The following is an 18,747-nucleotide window of genomic DNA, read 5'->3' as shown; positions in this document are numbered from 1 at the left end:
GTGGGCACAGATGTTAGCTCAGGGCCAATTGTCTTCAGCAAAAAGAGGAGGATTTGTGGCAGATGTTAGCTCAGGACTAATCTTCCTCAAAAAAATAAATGGTCAAAGGATTTAAATAGGTATTTTCCAAAGATGATATACAAATGGCCAATAAACACATGAAAAAATGTTCCAGCGTCATTGGTCATTAGGAACTGCAAATCAAATCCACAATAAGATACTACTTCATACCTACTAGGATGGCTATAATAAAAACGATGGACACTAGAGCATTGGCAAGGATATGGACAAATTGGAACCATCATACACTGCTGATGGGAATGTAAAATAGTGTAGCCAATTTGGAAAACTGTGTGGCAGGTCCTCAATCAATTAAACATAGAGTTACCAAATGACTCTGCAATTCCACTCCTAGGTATATACCCAAGAGAAGGCCCACACAGGAACTTGTACAGAAATGTTTATAGCAGCATTCTTCATAAGAAGTGGAAAGTGGAAACAACCCAAATGCCCATAAATTGATGAATGGTTAAACAAAATGTGGTATATCCATGAAATGGAATATTATTAAGCCACAAAAAGGAATGAAGTACTAAAACATGTTACAACAAGGATGGATCTTGAAAACATTATGCTAAGTGAAAGAAGCCAGATGTAAGAGAACACTTCGTGTTATATGATTTTATTTATATGATAAGTCTAGACTAGAGAAACTCATAGAAAAAGTAGATTATTGTTTACACAGAGGGTAAGGGAGAATATAAGAGGAGAATGAGTGAAATAATTAAGAAAGGGTTAGAACAGAATAGACGTATGTATATATTGTCTGACAACATTAAGGTCCCCCTTAAGATCTCTGTTCATGAAGTTAAATGAAGGCAGTCTGCATGGGTTGTGTGTGTGTCTGTGTGTTGCCAGCCGTGTCTAGTTGCAAGAGTGTGAGTAAAGAGGTTTGGATTTAACCAGGACTATAATTTTCCCAAGCGAGTACAACTAACTGAGAAGAATAAGGCAATGGAGAGTATATTCAAGAGATTAACTATAATAATTAACCATGAAAGTTAAGCTATGGGAGCAAAGACATCAGGGAGTGAGGGACAATGAAGTAGTAAAAGGATCAATTGATTGGAGGTCCCAGTGAGGGTCACAAGGTATTGATATCTGAGTATTTGATAGAGTGAGCTGAAAATCAAGAGATGGTCAGAGAGTGAGAGCATGAAATTGAAATTATGTAGGACTTGGCTAGGTCAGGACCATGGGAGAAAGTGGCTGAGACAAGATGACAGACCAGGTTATTTGAGGAATGGATTCCAAAAATAAGGGTGTTGGAAAAAATTAAGCTTTGGTTTTTTTAATGAACTTTATTTTTTTAGATCAGTTCTGATCTAAAATGATTTTTACAGAAAAAAATTGAGCAGAAAGTACAAATAATTCCCATATTTGGGGTTCTCTATTCTATTCCATTGATCTATTGTTGCATATTCTTTTGCCAATACCACATTAATTACTGTAGATTTTAATAGTATGATGTCAAGTTCAGTAGTTTCATTCTCTGACTTTGTTCTTCAATACTGTGTTTACTATTCTCTGAGTCTTTTACCTTTCCATATAAACTTTAGCATTGGTTGGTCGATATCCACAAAATAATTTTCTGGGAATTTGATTGAGATTGTGTTGAATCTATAGATCAAGTTGGGAAGAATTAACGTCTTAACAATATTGAGTCTTCCTATCCATGGACATGGAATATCTCTCCATTTATTTAGATCTTCCTAGATTTCTTTCATCTGAATTTAGTAGTTTTCCTCATGTGGAGGAACATATTTTGTTAGATTTATACCTCAGTTTTCTGTTAGTTTGGTTTTTTTGGGGGGGCGGGGGGGTTGCTGCTAATATATAAGGGTATTATGTTTTTTATTTCAAATTCTAATTGTTCATTGCTGGTACATAGCAATTGACTTTTTTATATTAACCTTGTATCCTAAAACTTTGCTATAATTGCTTATTTGTTCCAGGAGGTTTTTTGTTGATTTTTGGGATTTTCTGCATAAACAATACTGTCATCTGTGAACAAAGACAGTTTTATTGCTTCCTTTCCAATCTGTATACGTTTTATTTCCTTTTCTTGTCTTGTTGCATTAGCTAGGACTTTCAATTTGGTGTTTAATAAGATTGTGGAGAGAAGAACCCTAAAATTATGAATCTTGAAACAGATGAGACAACTCACACACATACCCGTCATGGCCTCTGGGAGAGAGGAGCATCCCCTTTGCTCTGGAATGCAAATAGATATTCTCTGGGGAGAGAAGGGGGAGGGCTCTACAACCCTGGCTTATAAACAAATATCTCTGGGGAAGGCATCTCCAAATCTCTGCAGAGGTCTCTCTTTTCAACTTATTAGGCTCATTTGCCACTTAAACATCCTTTAACCCCGGTGCCAGCAATCTTTACTTAGAAAGCCCTAAGCTTGCAGAAATGTGAAGATATTCATGGAGCATTGTTTCCTAACAGGGAAATGAAAAGTCGCCTCAGAAGCTGGAGAGTTTGGTGGTGACTAACATAAACAGTAATAGAAGGCACAGTTTGAGGGATTAATCCTGGTATTTCAAGGCAGAGAGAAGTAGTGAGGCTATCCATTTGGAGGAGTGTGGTGTGGTGGGTTTCTGGGCTTCCCTCTCCATCCCTGATGCTAGGAGTGAAGTCCAGGGCAGGTATGGGCTCAGTTGCAGTACGTGGGTTCATTCATGACACAAGATGATTGGGTCAAATTAAATACTTAAAGCTTAAAAATATAGAGATATCTCAGATTTGCATATGTTTTCTGGGATCTGTTTATAGTCTAAATGACATCTTCAACTTTGTTCACTCCGACTATAATTTCTACCCCTCTTTGTGTAAATCATTGTTTTCTGTAGGATCTTCCCAATAATATGATTTACCAAGTTGCCATTAAGTCTCTTCCTCAAGACTGGCTGTGGTGTGAAACCTGGTGTGATGATGAGTCCAAACAAAGAGCCAAAACAATTGATCTGGTGAGTGTCTGTGTTTTCATTTGTATATAAGCAGGTAAGAAAATATTCAGATAGAAATCCTTTCTCTTTTACAAATGGAATGGCACACATATGGTACACTGCTCCTTAGTCTATTATTTATTATTATATTTGGTTAGGATGGTGAGCATAGGGCTGTGTCAGGGGTCCCCCAAGACCACCCCAGGTTTGATGATTCACTAAGAGGACTCACAGGACTCAGACTATTGCCATGCTCATGGCTGTGATTTATTCCAGTTAAAGGATCCAAAGCAAAGTCAGCAAAGGGAAAAGGCACACAGGGTGGAAGTCCAGAGGAAGCCAGGGGCAAGCTTCCAGGAGTTCTCCCCCGTGAAGTTACACCGGAGAAGCTTCATTCCTTAAGCTGTGAGAAAGTCCAGGATACATGTGCAATCTTGTCTACCAGGGAAGCTTATTAGAAACCAGAGCCCAGGGTTCTTATTGGGGGCTGATCACATAAGCACCCTCTCTGCCTGGCACTCACCAAAATTCCCAGCATCCAGAAGGAAAGCAGGTGTTCAGCATAAACCGTGTTGTTTGCACAGTTTAGGCACAGTGATCCATTCTTATCAGGGAGTGGTGGGAACACTCCTGAAACTCAAGTTACCAGACCCCAGCAAGGACCAGCCTTGCAAGCAGACCTTTCTAAGAATAGCAGTCTCAGGCCTGCTGTGTTAACTCTTTTCTGCACAAGGGCTTTTGAAAGAAAGGCCATGGGCTGGCTGAAATGTTCATGGATTAGCTATCATCTTAATATATCTTCAGTTTAGTTCTCCTGCCAATATTTTTCCCAAATAAAGACAACAACCAAAATAATTCTATGTCTACTTAAATTATCCTATACATGTCTATTTTTCTTACTTCCTTACTTCTGAGAAAACTTTTCTTAGATTTTCATTTTAAGCAGTTTGACTCTGCTACGCAGTTAACTCTCCTAGACATGAAATGTTTCAAACTGATTTATTGTCCAACTGTCTAGAACTTACATTCTAAAACGATATTATCTGTAATAGTTAGAAGATATTATCATTCTTTTTCAGACCATATTGTTTTTATGTGCTAATTTTAGTATAAAATAATTATATACAAAATTTTCACTGAAGAATAAGCTAAAAATTTTAAAATTCTTACAGTTTTGAACAAAACAGGACAGGACAGTAAAATATAGGGACATTTTTACAGATATGTGTAGAAATGAATAGAAAGAAGTAGCATGCCAACATGTTCGTGTGCAATCATAATTGATAGAATATAGCAGAAACAAGTAAGATGGCATTGTTAAGAAGAAAGCAAGGGAATTTTCTAAAGAGCAGTCAAGAACATTACTGAATATAACTCATAAGATGTTATTAAGGTTGTTTTGTGACATATCAGGTTGTGACTCACACATTAGTGACATAAGGTCTCCTTGGGACCTTTAATACTTAGGTGAACATGAGCTACTCTCACAAACCCCCAAATTTCAATGGTTTCGCACTCAACCAAGCACGGACCTAAGAGAGTGTCCTGTCAGTGAGTAGCTTCCCTGTACGTCATAACTCAGGGACCAGTCTCCATCCATCTGCAGCTTCTTCATCCTCTAGGGTGCTGTCATCATCTGTATCCATCTGGAGCTGGTATGTCTAGTATGACAGCCACTTGCCACGTGTGGCCATTGAACACTTAAAATGTTGATAGTCTGAATTGAGCTCTAAGGCGCAAAACACACACCAGATTTTGAAGATTTTGAAGCACAATAAAAAGAATATAAAAATATCTCATGACTAATTTTTATATTGATTACATATTGACTGATAACATTTTGGATACATTGGGTTAAATAAAATATAGTATTAAAATTTATTTCACCTGTTCCTTTTACATTTTTATATGTGACTACTAGGAAATTTTAAATTACGTGATTTCCATCATATTTCCATTGGATAGGGTTGATCTGGAGGGAAGGGAAAAAGGAGTGTGGGGAATGCATCCTGACTCCTAAAGACCCCTTTGTAGGAATTGGTTGTGTGGTCACAATCTAGATGTCAGAGGAGCTGAGAAACGTCTTTCCTGGGTGGGTAGCTACTTCCTAGCAATCGTCTACGTAGAAAAAGGACAAGTGGCATAAATTTTGGTGGAATGCCTAACCATTTCTCTCACAGAAACACTTAAAAATGAAAGAATATATTACTTTTGGCCATTATCTTGGGGAAAACAGTTAAGGGAATACAGAAAAATCCCAAGGAAATGGCCTAAGAGGAAAAAACATGATTCACGGTATTGAAGGTGAGAATGAGAGTGTTTATGAATGTTATCTCAACTCTATTTCAATCAAGGTTTCTCAACCTGGTGGTTATTGGCATTTGGGACCGCATAATTCTTTGTTGCAGGGAACCGATTGTGTGTTGTAGGATGCTTAGCAGCATCCCTGGCCTCTACCACTAGATGGCAGTAGCACCCACTACCCCCAGTCATGACAACTAAAAGAAAAGTCTCCAGACCTTGCCAAAGCTCCCCTGAGGGGCATGACGCCCCCATTTAAGCACTACTATATAGATTGTAACAACAAGAGAAAATGTAGCATGAAAAACTAAGAAAAGCTTAGTGTTTTTATTTTAATAGTTTCTGACACAATTAAAAGGAGAGAATATAGTTCCATTATCTTCACTTTATAGAACACATTGCCTGTAAAGGTAATTTCTGCAAAGAAAATCCTGATTTTTGCTTGCTTCAGGAATATAGTACTGTAGAAAATAGAATCCACAATGGAATGAACTGAAAATACTTGCTGAGGAAAGGATTAAGACAACAGCCTCATGGCGCATAGCTAACAGCTTCCCCACAAGGCATTAAGGGGAAGGCAAGTTGTGGCAACCACAAGAAAATGTGCCACATCTCTCATGAAGAAGCGACCTTCAAGATGCACTCTCTGTTAATGCTTTGTAAAGAGCAAATGGGATACCTCTGTACCTTTGTGTGGTCTATGTTCCTCTCATCGTTTTTCCTGTCTCAGTCAATGACATCTCCATTTTTATGTTGCTCAAGCCAAGGACTCTGGGCATCTTTGATGCCTCTCTTTTCTCACAACTCACGGCCAGCTCATTAGCAGATCTTGTCAGCTGTACCTTTGAATACACCCAGAATCAGATCCTTCTCAACCTTCTCCTATACTTTTTGCCATTTAACCTTTATTTAATTTCCCAAGAAACTGCTAAGTAGTTTAAATTGATTATATATTAGAGGAACCTTTGGAGAGGATCTTGTTTTAGTTTCCTCCTTCGCAGATGAAGAAACTAAGATTCCGCCATCCACACACAAAGTTAAGTGATGTGTACGGACGGGTCTTACTGCCAGTAAGTGTGGAGTTGGAACTGTGAGGACTGAAGATCCACATCCATTGTTTTTCCACTGTGCTTATTACGCAGACAAGTTAAGTATTTTTAAGGCATGGAGATTTTTGGACTGCTCTGAATTTCATGACTATCAGTATTTTGACAAATGAGTTCCAGTTAACTGATTTTTAATATCATCACAATTGCTAATAGAACAGAAGGGGAATGAATGCTTCTTCTGAAGAAACTCTAGACATTTCTAAAGGCTGACAAATGGTTTTATCTGTAGAAAGCATAAAGTATAAAAAAACAGATTTTTAGTCCAAAGAAAAGGCAAGAAAATATTTATTAATACAGTCTGCTATGTTCTTTTACAGAATGGTCATGTAATTAGATCTTCTGTCAAAATATTTTATGGAGTTGTTTGACAAACTTCTTCTGAACCATCAGAATGTCTTTAACCAATTTTTGCTTAAATTTCTGATTGAGATATTTGCATTAAACACTTACTGCTTACATAAGCTATGACTTATCATTTCATTTGGCCCTTTCACTGTTAGACTAATTCCAGTATTTCAGGTACTTAGCACTCAGGGCTCTGCTTTGTATAAAACGCATTTTGTTTGCTCAGTGACACAGCAGTGTCCTCAAGTAGGTCCTTTTATCTCCTGGAACACGGTTTTTTATTAACAAAACTTTATTTAAACTTTTAGTGCAATAATCCCAAAACAAAAGAACCCAAACTGAAAGCTGCTGCCAGGATTGTCCCAGAATGGGTGGAGTACGATGCTGAGATACGACAGCTGTTAGAGCACCTGGAGAACAAGAAGAAAAATGCAAGTGAGTCATCGTTCTGCACTGTTGCGTTAAGTGAAATTAGCGTAGATTACAAACTCATTTCTTAGTGAAGTCTTCAAATGTTTAGGCCATAATTTCTTTAGGAGAGTCTGGATGTGATTAAAAGCTTCATTTTTATGCTCACAAATTTAAATCGTGGATAGAGAACCTATTCCCCCCCCCCGCCCCGGTTATAGCTTTAATTTGTAGCGCCACATAGGTGGGTAGTGTAGCATTAGCCTCCCGACACAAGAGAGAGGTGAAAATCAAAGAAAAAGAACCACTTGTCTTTAAGATCACACTGACTCTCCTAAATGTGAAAATCCAAGCCCTAAAGTTTAATAAAAGCCTACGTATCTAACTGAAAATACTACCACCTATCTCCCAAATTAATCTCAGACATAATATAAGTTTCTCTATGGAAATTTGGTCTTGGTTCTAGTAGCCTTAGTCATGGGCTGGAGGGTCACTTGGATTTGATTTGTTCCCATTTCTTAGATTTAAAAAACTGTAGTTACGGGGCCAGCCCAGTGGCGTAGTGTTGAGTTGGCACTGCTCATCAAGCCATGCTGTGGTGGCATTCCACATACAAAATGGAGGAAGATTGGCACAGATGTTAGCTCAGGGCCAATCTTCCTCAAGCAAAAAGAGGAACATTGGGATAGATGTTAGCTCAGGGCCATGTAGTTACCTTGGCATTTCATCACCGTACATAAACCTTCAACAAATATGTGTTGAATGTTCTTTTAAATCTAGTGTAAACTTCTTTATTCCCTCATAATTCCTTTCCTCATCAGTGCCTGTCTCTCTCGATTGTTCTTTACTCTTTTAAAGAAGAGAGAGGAAGGAGGGTGAAAAGGAAGGAAAGGAAAATTTACATAATTACCTCACAGAAATTTTTAAATGCACAAAACATTGAGATGAAATGTTTCTCTTATCATTTAAATTGGAAGGAGTTAAAGGATTAATAATACCCAGCGTTAGTGAGGGTGTTGACAAGTGAGCACTCTCCTGTGCACATACATACGGTAGCTGTATAAATTACAGAAGTTTTGCACCATGTATAACACTTAAAATATATACACCCTGTGACCTAGCAATTTCCTTCAAGCAATTTACATTTAAAAAATAAAAGTGTGGTATATACTGTGTTTATTATAGCCTGTTCTTAATAATGAAATAGAAATCTATCCATCAACAGAGAAGTGATTACATAAACATGGATACATACAATGAAATGTAGTGTAACCTTTCAAGAGAATTGAGATAGGTGTATTTGTGCTGACAGTATATTTTTAAGTTAAAAGATAGGTTTTAGAATAATATTTATAATATGACCCCATCTTAATTAAAGAAAAATTGCAGGTGTATGATAAGAGAAATAATTCTCTTCTTGTTTGCTGGGATTGCTGTAACACAGTACCACAAATTAGGTTACTTAAAGAAAAAAAATTGTTTGTCTCACAGTTCTGGACGCTGGAACTCCAAGATGAAACTGTTGTCAGGGTTGGTTCCTTCTGCAGGCTGGGAGGGAAGGATCGGTTCCAGGCCTCTCTCCTTGATTTGTAAACGGCTGTCTTCTTCCGAAGTCTCTACACATCATCCCCCCTCTGCACACGTCTGTGTCCGTGTTCCTCATCCTATAAGGACACTGCTCATGTGGATTAGGGTGTACCCTCCTACCCTCATTTTAACTTGAGTACCTCTGTAAAGACCCTGTCTCCACCTAAGGTCACATTCCGAAGTACTGGAGGTCAGGATTCCAACATATGCGTTTTGTGGGGACATAATTCCCACCATAACAGGATAAAAGTTGAGAATCTTGTCATATATTTAAGGGTCATTTGTATTTCTTCTGTTTTTCAATTATTTGTTCTTGCCCTTTGCCCTTTTTTTCCAAGAGGATTGTTGTCCAACATTTCCAACACTGGAAAAAAATTAATAATCATTGTTCCACAGATTTATATTGCATCTTTATCCTATACTGAACTCCCATATTATTTATGTCTCATTTGGCACTTTTTGTTCTGCGCCTCTGTTCTCTGTGCCTGTGCCCATCACATGCTGCTTTAATTCTGGAAGATCGACAGCATGTTTTAATGTCAAGTAGAGCTCATCGCCCCCTCATTGCCCTCTTTGTTGTTCTTTTCCTGGGTGTCCTTTTTGGTTCTTTTTCCATACAAGCCTTAGAATCAGCTTATCTAGCCCCAGATGTTTTCTGGGTTTTGTTTACAGGGAGGAGGGTGTCCTTTCTTTTTCCTAGGTTGCCTGGCCAACCTTCTGTGTTTCCCCATTAAGTAAGATAGTAGCTTTGGACTAAAAAATGTGTTTTATCATGTTGAGGAAATAGCCATTGATTCCTGTTTTAATCACTGTTTTTATCAAGAATAGGTTGCATTTTATCAGCTGCCTCTTCAACAGAAATAGAGGTGACGATATGATTTTTTTGCTTGGATTTATTAATATGGTAAAGTACATTAATATTTTTTATAATATGGAATTGTTATTCCTAATATTGAAGCATTCTCATATTCCTAAAATAAACTTTACTTGGTCATGACCTATTGTTATTTTTCTTTTTTTAATTGAGATATAATTGACATATTAGTTTTAGGTATACAATATGATGATTCTATATTTGTCTATATTGCAAAATGATCACCACAATAAGTCTAATTAACATTCATCATCACACATAGTTATAAAATTGTATTTTTTTCTTGTGTTGAGAACTTTTAAGTTCTCTCTTAGCAACTTTCAAATATACAATAGGGTGTTACTAACTACAGTCATGTGCCATGTAACAACATTTCGGTCAGTAATGGACTGCAAATATGACAGTGGTCCCATAGGATTAATACCACAGAGCCTTGGTGTGTAATAGGACATACCATCTAGATTTAAGTAATTATAATCTATGATGTTTGCACAATGATGAAATCGCCCAGTGATGCATTTCTTAGAACATATCCCCATCATTAAGTGACACATGACTGTATAGTCGTAGTATTCTGCATTACATCCCCATGACTTACTTATTTTATAACTGGAAATTTGTACCTTTGACCCCTTCATCCATTTTGCCCATCCCCCACCCCCACCTCTAGCAACCACCAGTCTGTTCTTTGTATCTGTGAGCTCAGTTTTTTGTTTTTTAGAACCCACATATAAGTGAGATCATATGGTATTTGTCTTTCTCTGTCTGACTTATTTCACTAAGCTTAATGCCCTCAAGGTTCATCCATTTTGTTGCAAATGGCCAGATTTCTTTCTTTTTTATGGCTGAATAGTGTCCCATTGTATATATGCGCCACATTTTCTTTATCCACTCCTGCGTTGATGGCCACTTAGATTGCTTACATGTCTTGGCTATTGTCAATCATGCTGAAGTAACCATGAACATGCATATATCTTTTTGAGTTAGTGTTTTGTTTCCTTCCGATAAATACCTAGAAGTGGAATTGCTGGATCATATGGTAGTATGGTAGTTCTATTTTTGATTTTTTGAGGGACCTCAGTACTGTCTTCCAGTGTGGCTGCACCAATTTACATTCCCACCAACAATGCACAAGCGTTCCCTTTTCTCTGCATGCTTGCCAATATTTATTTCATGTCTTTTTGATACTAGCCATTCTAACAGATGTGAGGTGATAGCTCATTGTGGTTTTGATTTACATTTCCCTGATGATTAATGATGTTGAGCACCTTTTTGTGTACCTGTTGGCTATCTGTATGTCGTCTGTGGAAAAAATGTCTATTCAGGTCCTCTGCCCATTTTTTAATAGGGTTGTTTGTTTTTTTTGCTGTTGAGTTGTATGAGTTCTTTATATATTTTGGATATTAACCCCATATCAGATATATGATTTGCACATACTTTCTCCCGTTCCATAGGTAACCTTTTCATTTTGTTGATGGTTTCCTTTGCTTTGCAAAAAGTTTTTAGTTTGATGTACTTCTACTTGTTTATTTTTGCTTTTGGTGTCAAATCCAAAAAATTATCACCAAGACCAATGTCAAGAAGCTCACCACGTATATTTTCTTCTATGAGTTTTATAGTTTGGGGTCTTAGTTCGTCTTTAATCCATTTTGAGTTGATTTTTGTATATGGTGTGAGATAATGGTCTAATTTCATTCTTTTGCATGGTGCTGTCCAGTTTTCCCAACACTATTTATTGGAAAGACTCTCTTTTCCCCGTTGTATAGTCTTGGCTCCTGTGTTTTAAATTAATTGACCATATATGTGTGAGTTTATTTCTGGGTCCCTATTCTGTTACATTGATCTATGGGTCTGTTTTATGCTAATATCCTACTATTTTGATTATTATAGCTTTGTAACGTAGTTTGAAATCAGGGAGTGTGATGACTCCAGTGTTGTTCCTCTTTCTCAAGCTTGCTTTGGCTATTCAGAGTGTTTTGTGGTTCCATAAAAATTTTAGGATTGTTTGTTCTCTTTCTGTGAAAGATGCCATTGGAGTTTTGATTGGGATTACATTGAATCTGTAGATTGCTTTGGGTAGTATGGACATCTTAACAATATTAATTCTTCTAATCCGTGACCATGGAATATCTTTCCATTTATTTGTATCTTCAATTTCTTTCATCAGTGTTCTGTAATTTTCAGTGTACAGATCTTTCACCTCCTTGGTTAAATTTATTCCTATTTTATTATTTTTTTATGCAATTGTAAGTGGGATTGTTTTCTCAATTTCTCTTTCTGATAGTTTGTTATTAATGTATAGAAATGCAACATATTTTTGTATATTGATTTTTGTATCCTGCAACTTAATTTATTAGTTCTAACAGTTTTTTGGTGGAGTCTTTAGGGTTTTCTATATATAATATCATGTCACTTGCAAACAGTTTTATTTCTTCCTTTCTGACTTGATTGCCTTTTATTTCTTTTTCTTGCCTAATTGCTCTCACTGGGACTTTCAATACTATGTTGAATAAAAATGGTGAGTCAGCATCCTTGTCTCTGATCTGAGAGGAAAAGTTTTCACCTTTTCACCAAGTATGATGTTAGCTGTGGGCTTGTCATATATGGCCTTTATTATGTTGAGGTACATTCCCTCTATACCCACTTTGTTGAAGAGTTTTGTCATAAATGGGTGCTGAATTTTGTCAAATGCTTTTTCTGCATCTATTGAGATAATCATAGGATTTTTATCCTTCATTTTGTTAATGTGGTGTATCACAGTGATTGATTTGTGGATGTTGAACCATCCTTGCATCCCTGGAATAAATCCCACTTGATCGTGGTGTATGATCCTTTTAAAGTATTCTGGAATTGGTTTGCTAATATTTTGTTAAGGATTTTTTTCATCTATGTTTATCAGGGATATTGACCTGTAATTTTATTTTCCTGTAGTGTCCTTGTCTGGTTTTGGTACAGGGTAATGCGGGCCTTGTAAAATGAGTTTGGACATCTTCCCTCCTCATCTGTTTTTGGGAAGAGTTTAAGAAGGATTGGTATTAATTCTTCTGTAAATGTTTGGTAGAATTCACCAGTGAAGCCATCTGGTCCTGGACTTTTGCTTGTTGGGAGGTTTTTGATTATTGGCTCAGTCCTCTTCCTAGTAATTGGTCTGTTCAGATTTTCTATTTCTTCATAATTCAGTCTTGGTAGGTTGTTTTCTATGAATTTATCCATTTCCTCTAGATTGTCCAATTTGTTGATGTGTAATTTTTCATAGTACTAGAATCATTGATCATAGAAGTGTATAATCTTATGATTCTTTGTATTCCTATGGTTATATATATATTTTATATTTCCTAATCTTCCCACTGTGTTCTGGGAAAATTTTTTGCTTTACCTTCAAACCTTCTATTGATCTTTTTTTAAGAGGATCAATCACATCTTAATTCCCAACAGATCTTTCTTTTTCCTGCTTGCTTCCTGTTAATTTGTTTGTTCTTTTTTTATAGCTTCATTGACTTTTCAGATATCTCAGATACTATTCAGAAAATAGTAATTAGAATTATTATAAGTATCTCTTTGGTTCTCTTGGTTATCTTTGTTTCCATTAGGTGAGTTGTTTTGTGTGTTCATCTTAGTTGTTTTTTCTTTTGCTATTGGTCTTCCTCAAATGCCCAGAGATCTTGACCATATTTAAGAATGAAAGATTAGATTGATCAATATAGATACCTGGCATGGGTTTCCTCTGCCGTGGTGTAAATGTATCTCTTTTCTGAAATAGGTCCTTCCCTGAATGGGAGGGTTAATTGATAGCTCTAGGTACATAGACATGGTGTAGAACTGGCAGGCTTTTTCTAGATCTATGGGCATGGGACAGATCAAAGCCTATCCCACACACCCTGCAGGCCAAAGGCTGAAATGAATGCACTTTACACAAGAACATTGACACCCATACAAAAATCTCTCTGAATAAATTGTTCAGTTTTTTTTCAAAAATTGTCTTCTACTTTTTATCTTGGAATAAACACCAGGCTGTCAGTTCCTTCTGGGATGCAGAAGGAAGAGGGAGAGTGGGGAGCTGAGAGGCACAGGTTTTCATCGTCTGACTCTCTCCCTGCCAGTGTTTTCTACTAGAAGGCCCTCTCAGGCTGCTCTGTCAGGAAAATCAACTCATCCTCTCAGCTGTGTATTTGTATATTTAGCTGTATATTCTGTTTTCCTCTTTTAGAAATTCTTTGATAACTTTGCTCCAATAGTGGCTCATAACCACTTCCCCCATTCTCATTGTTGTTATTCCTTTTTATATTTATTATCTTTCAAGTGGAATTTAATGGAATCACAGTCTGCCATCTTGAATTGTGGAACAAGATACACTTAAATTGTATTTTAATTAATTTCTGCCTGAAAATATCATTTGAATTCTCAGTGTTCTTACATCAGCTAGTATGTGACAGCTCAGTGAGGCGGGAGGAGAAGAAACCGTTTTGTTCTCTGAGTCTTCATTGGTATTGATTCTCGCATTTGTATAGTCCTTATGTCTCTGTTTGAATGCTCTGTCCTCCCATCTTAGAAGCGGACCTTCTGCTCTTTGTAGGTTCATTACATTAATGATAGGATACTTTGTGCATGGTGAATAATGTATTAGTGTTTTTCAAGGCTTCCATTGCCAGGCAGGGTGCTAGGTCCTAGAGAGAACAAAGTATAAGTAAGGTATGACCCTTGTCCCATAGACTCATGGTAGCCCACTTTTAGGTGGGTAAAAAGGTAAGTAGTTATGATGTAATTTAATAGAAACCATAATGTACAAAGAGCTCTTCTCATGTCACATGATGAAGCAAATAGGTTCTAAACTAACAAAAGGATCCTCAGCACCTGTGCTTTCTCTATATCCCATACCTCAGTGAGATTTAAGCTAATTTTATATTTAAAATTTTGAGAACTAAATAAACTTTTGTATTACAGTTTTGACGCACGATGAACTCTAGCACTGGCTTATATGAGAAAGAAGAAAGTATGACGAGAAATCTGCCACCTGCTGGGGAAGTGTGGAACTGCTGCTAAGACTTCTGGAAGTTTCATTAATGATCAGTGACATATTCTTCAATTTAAAAAATTATTTAAAAATACGTGAACTTAACGTATTGAATAAGTTTAAGTTATATAAGAAATGACCATTGAGTATTTAAAACTGGATTGTTCCTTTTTCCTTATTGCTTAAAACACTGGATTTTCACCAGTGAAAGTGATATTTTGCCAGCTAGCCAGATAGAAGAATGTATCTGACTAGCTGGTCCTCGTGGGGATTATCAGACCATCTGCATCTTTGTGTTTTCCAGCTCTATATGTGTCCATATTTCCTCATTCACAAAATTCGTTTAAAGTTAGAGAAACCTATTTTGTGTCTTTTCTTCTGAGAAAGAAAAAGGACTCATGTTTATCTCTGAATAATAAAACAAAGTAAGCCCATTTATACCTTAACCATTGTTTTTAAATGGAAGTAGTGTCTCACTGTAGTCATTTATTTTATTTATCTTAAATGTATGATATTTTAAGCCTATACTGTATTTGTATTTTTTCAATGTTTCTAATTTTTATTTTTATAAAATGATATTTGTGGGATTATGGGGTATGTATTCTTTTTAAAAAAACTGGCTACTTTTACTTAGAAACTAAGTTAAGAATGTAAATAATTTGTTTTCCTGTTGTGTGTTAATAATAGATAAATAGGAATAGTAAATATTCAAAAACTGTCCAACTGTTCTAGAATCATAGGATCTTGGGATTGGAGGAAACCTCAATGTCATTTGGACCCCATCCCCTGAGGAAGCTGATTCAATAGGCTGAGGTGAGCATGGGAAATCACGATTGTTTAACAATCTCTCCAGATGATTGTGTTGATAAGTGAGGTTTGGGGAACATCCAGTAGAGTTTAGCCCCCAGCCAGTGTGCCAGCCCCCCTCATAGGGCCTTCACATGGAGCCTCAGGCCATCTCAGAAACCTCCAGGGTGATGGGAAACTGTCCACCTCAAGAGACAGGCTGGTCCATCTTTGGACAGCTCCGTACAGAGGTCCGCAGTGAGCCAGAAGTTGTCCACCTGCAGTCTCTACTCTTGCTCCTTTGATGTCTTCCCAGCAAGTCTAATCCTGCTCTTTTTGACAGCACAGCCTGTAGAGTGTTTTAAAGTAACTACTCTGCTCCCAGCAGCTCCATCCATCCCTAATAAGAGATAACAAGACCTGTCCCTCTCCTGATCACCCTTTGTTACTTGTCTGTGTTTGTCTGTGATAAAATGGAGTGCTTCAGGAGTGCCTGCCCTGATGGAACTAGGTTATTCCTGCAGGCGCCAAGGATGCTGAGGGATGCCGTCAAAGGCTGCAGTGGGAACTGGGCCTGGGGTGGCCAACTCCACGGTGCTCTCCAACTCCCTCCTCTTTGAACTCAGGCCTAACATCTGGGTGTGATGAGGGAAGAGACTCTGTAACCTTCTAGCCTAGGCCAGATGCTCCAACCAAGCTCACCGAGGTCTGGGTGGTGTTTTGGGCAGAAGCCCCAAGTGACTGTAAGGTGACACTTTGCTTTCCTTTATTGTCAGCCTCTGTTTTCACTTCTCTAAGAATCTGGTGGGAAGAAGGATTGGTTAGGCAAAGGCAACTGATTCCCATGCTTCCTGTTGACTACCATCTCCAGTATGCTGGATTCCGTATTTCATAGAGTATAAGCTAAAATTGCAGAATAATGTAAACACAGTCTTGACGACCCACCTCCTGGTTTGTGTCTTGTGATTTTTAACAGTTAAATTTACACGTCCCATTTCCAGATGAGTGCTACCTTATATCTGAAAATCCTGATTTTATAAATAAGATATTTCTCTACAAGGGGATGCTTTTATAAAATGACTCATTTTAAAATTCTTAGGTCCAGTGCATATAAACTGCTGTGCCGTACAAAAACCTCCCCTCCTCGGGGACACATTGTGGGAACTGAACTGCAGGTCTGCTGGAGTGCGTGGCGCGCTTGCAGAGAAAGCACCAGCCCCATGGAGCTGGAGAGCCTGGAGTGTAGCCTGAGGACTTTTACAGACATTCTCGATCCTGAATTCTGGTTTTCAAGTGCAGGCCATTTATCAAATTTTAACAAAAATCAAATCCTAGGAGGAAAAAACCCCATATTTTCTATCTGTGAGAAGTTATAATTTACTTCTTGTTCCCCCTTCTTAGAGGAATGGGTCACAAGATAGAGTTTTTTGAAAATTAGGAGATTCTAAGCTTTAACCATGTAAAGACATGTAAGTTTTAGATATAAAGAAAGCCATAAATGAGATTGAAGACAACCCAAAGTCTTCATAGCCCTCGGATGCCGAGATACGAAAGGCCAGACTTTGGAAGTGCCCATCCTTTGGCCCCAGTTATCCTCAGATCCAGAGAACAGTGTTGCTCCTTGAGAGAGTAGACTACTTCCAGGAAGCACCACGGGTCATGTCAGCCTAGAGCTACAGATAAAATCAGGCTTTTCTTTAATAGGAAAAATGTAGTTTGACCGGAGTGCGAGCCTACCCAAAGAAATGGTTGCTTCAACGTGCCAGGTCCCAACTCCAGCACCTGAGAAACAACCAGATGGAAAGCTGCCACTGCCCAAAAGAGGCTCCAGGGACCTCGCAGAATAGTTTTAGAGGCAGGAGGTATACGTCAAGTCAGAATATCCTTCAGTGACTAAAGCATGGCTAAGAGTTGTCTTCTCGGAGATATAGCAGCAAAGAAGTTAGTGACATTTAACTTCCCACTAGAACAAAACAAGACCGGTCATTCATGAAAGACTCCAACATGTGTCTCAGATCCCTGGGTCCAGAGGTTAAATGAAAGGTGCACATGGATCCAGGCTCAGTACCATGAAGTCTGAGTTAACTGTCTTGCCGGCTTCTGTTACTTAACTTGGTAGACTTAGGGGGGCCACTCACTTCCACAGAACCGGTCAGTTTGTTAAATCTTGCCTTCTGTGGCAAAGTAAGGGAGGGGAGGCACAAAGGTCCGGGTCTTTGATGATCAAAGTTCCACTGACAGGCCACTTTGTGACTTAAGCGTGCATGGTTTGTGTGCAAGCCCCTCCTACAGCCACCCGAACAGTCAGTCTAGACGTGGTGCAGTGAATGGGCAGCTCCTCCCCATTTTCAGGCTGATTAGCCCAGCTTATCAAATACAAACTTCTGTTTTCTGAGAAATTCTGGAGTGAAGCCTCTTGATTAAGAACTTACTGTTAACATCTTTGTTTAAAGACTTCAGATTTGGAAAATAATCTTGTCCCCTACAGTTCCTAATTACTTGAATTTAAGAAGTTTACTTCAGTCATATGGACCTGCCCAACTACATGAGGTTTGTATCCTACCTGAGATGATTTCACTTTAAAATTAAAGGTTTTGATTAGGATTGAGGGAAGAAAAAGTACTCATTTTAAAAGACTGCTCCAAAACCAAAACGTTTGAATGACAAAGGCTCCAGATCAAACTTATGTTTAATTCAAAATTTGGCGGAAAGGTAGAGAAGGAATAATTATGGCACAGCCTTGCTGAGTAAGATGAGTTTTGAAGTAACTGTCACTACTCATACAGTGGGGTGTCTGGTCTAAGAGCATCTTACTCCGATGCTGTCCCAGCACGCGCTGTGAACCCGCCACTGCTCCGGAGCCTTGTCCTCTGTGTACTCACGTCTCCTTTCACCAGAAAACGATGCCCTTGAATAAGGCCAATAATATAGGTCTCTGCAACCTGAACAAATCCAACAAATATTTAAGTACCTACTATGGGCCAGGCTGTCCTTTTGAAGTTACTAAACCAGTATAAATGGCATTAAATATCCCAATGAAAATGCTATGAAGAGAACTGTCCGGAAAGGCCTAAAGAAGTGACATTGAGGATAAAACCTCAAGTTGGAGTCCACGCTAGGCAAGCAAAGAAAGAACAGCATGGAGGTAGTTTTGTTCATTTGAGGACGAGGAGGAGGCAATGAGGTTGGAGCCAGGCTGCCCACGGTCGTGCAGGTGAGTTTGTAAACCATGTGAGGAGCTTTGGTGATTTGACCCTTTGGTGATTTGATGGGCTTTAACGTCCATCAATGTTAATCCACAATGGCTCAGTGAAT

The 18,747-nt window shown here is 38.1% G+C and overlaps 1 protein-coding gene across 1 annotated transcript in view; it reads left to right on the top strand.

Moving 5' to 3' along the window:
- Positions 1 to 15,233, top strand: part of UGGT2 (UDP-glucose glycoprotein glucosyltransferase 2) — a 184,373-nt gene extending 169,140 nt beyond the window's left edge. Inside the window, exons 37-39 of the mRNA XM_014864866.3 lie at positions 2,916 to 3,032; positions 7,075 to 7,201; positions 14,577 to 15,233. Coding sequence (XP_014720352.3) covers positions 2,916 to 3,032; positions 7,075 to 7,201; positions 14,577 to 14,599 — 267 coding nt within the window. The 3' untranslated portion in view covers positions 14,600 to 15,233. The remainder of the gene's footprint in view (positions 1 to 2,915; positions 3,033 to 7,074; positions 7,202 to 14,576) is intronic.
- The last annotated feature ends 3,514 nt before the right edge of the window (positions 15,234 to 18,747 follow it).

This window comes from Equus asinus, chromosome 11, assembly GCF_041296235.1.
Source record: "Equus asinus isolate D_3611 breed Donkey chromosome 11, EquAss-T2T_v2, whole genome shotgun sequence".
Taxonomy (NCBI): Eukaryota; Metazoa; Chordata; class Mammalia; order Perissodactyla; family Equidae; genus Equus; species Equus asinus.
This window is presented reverse-complemented; position numbering and strand designations above follow the sequence as displayed.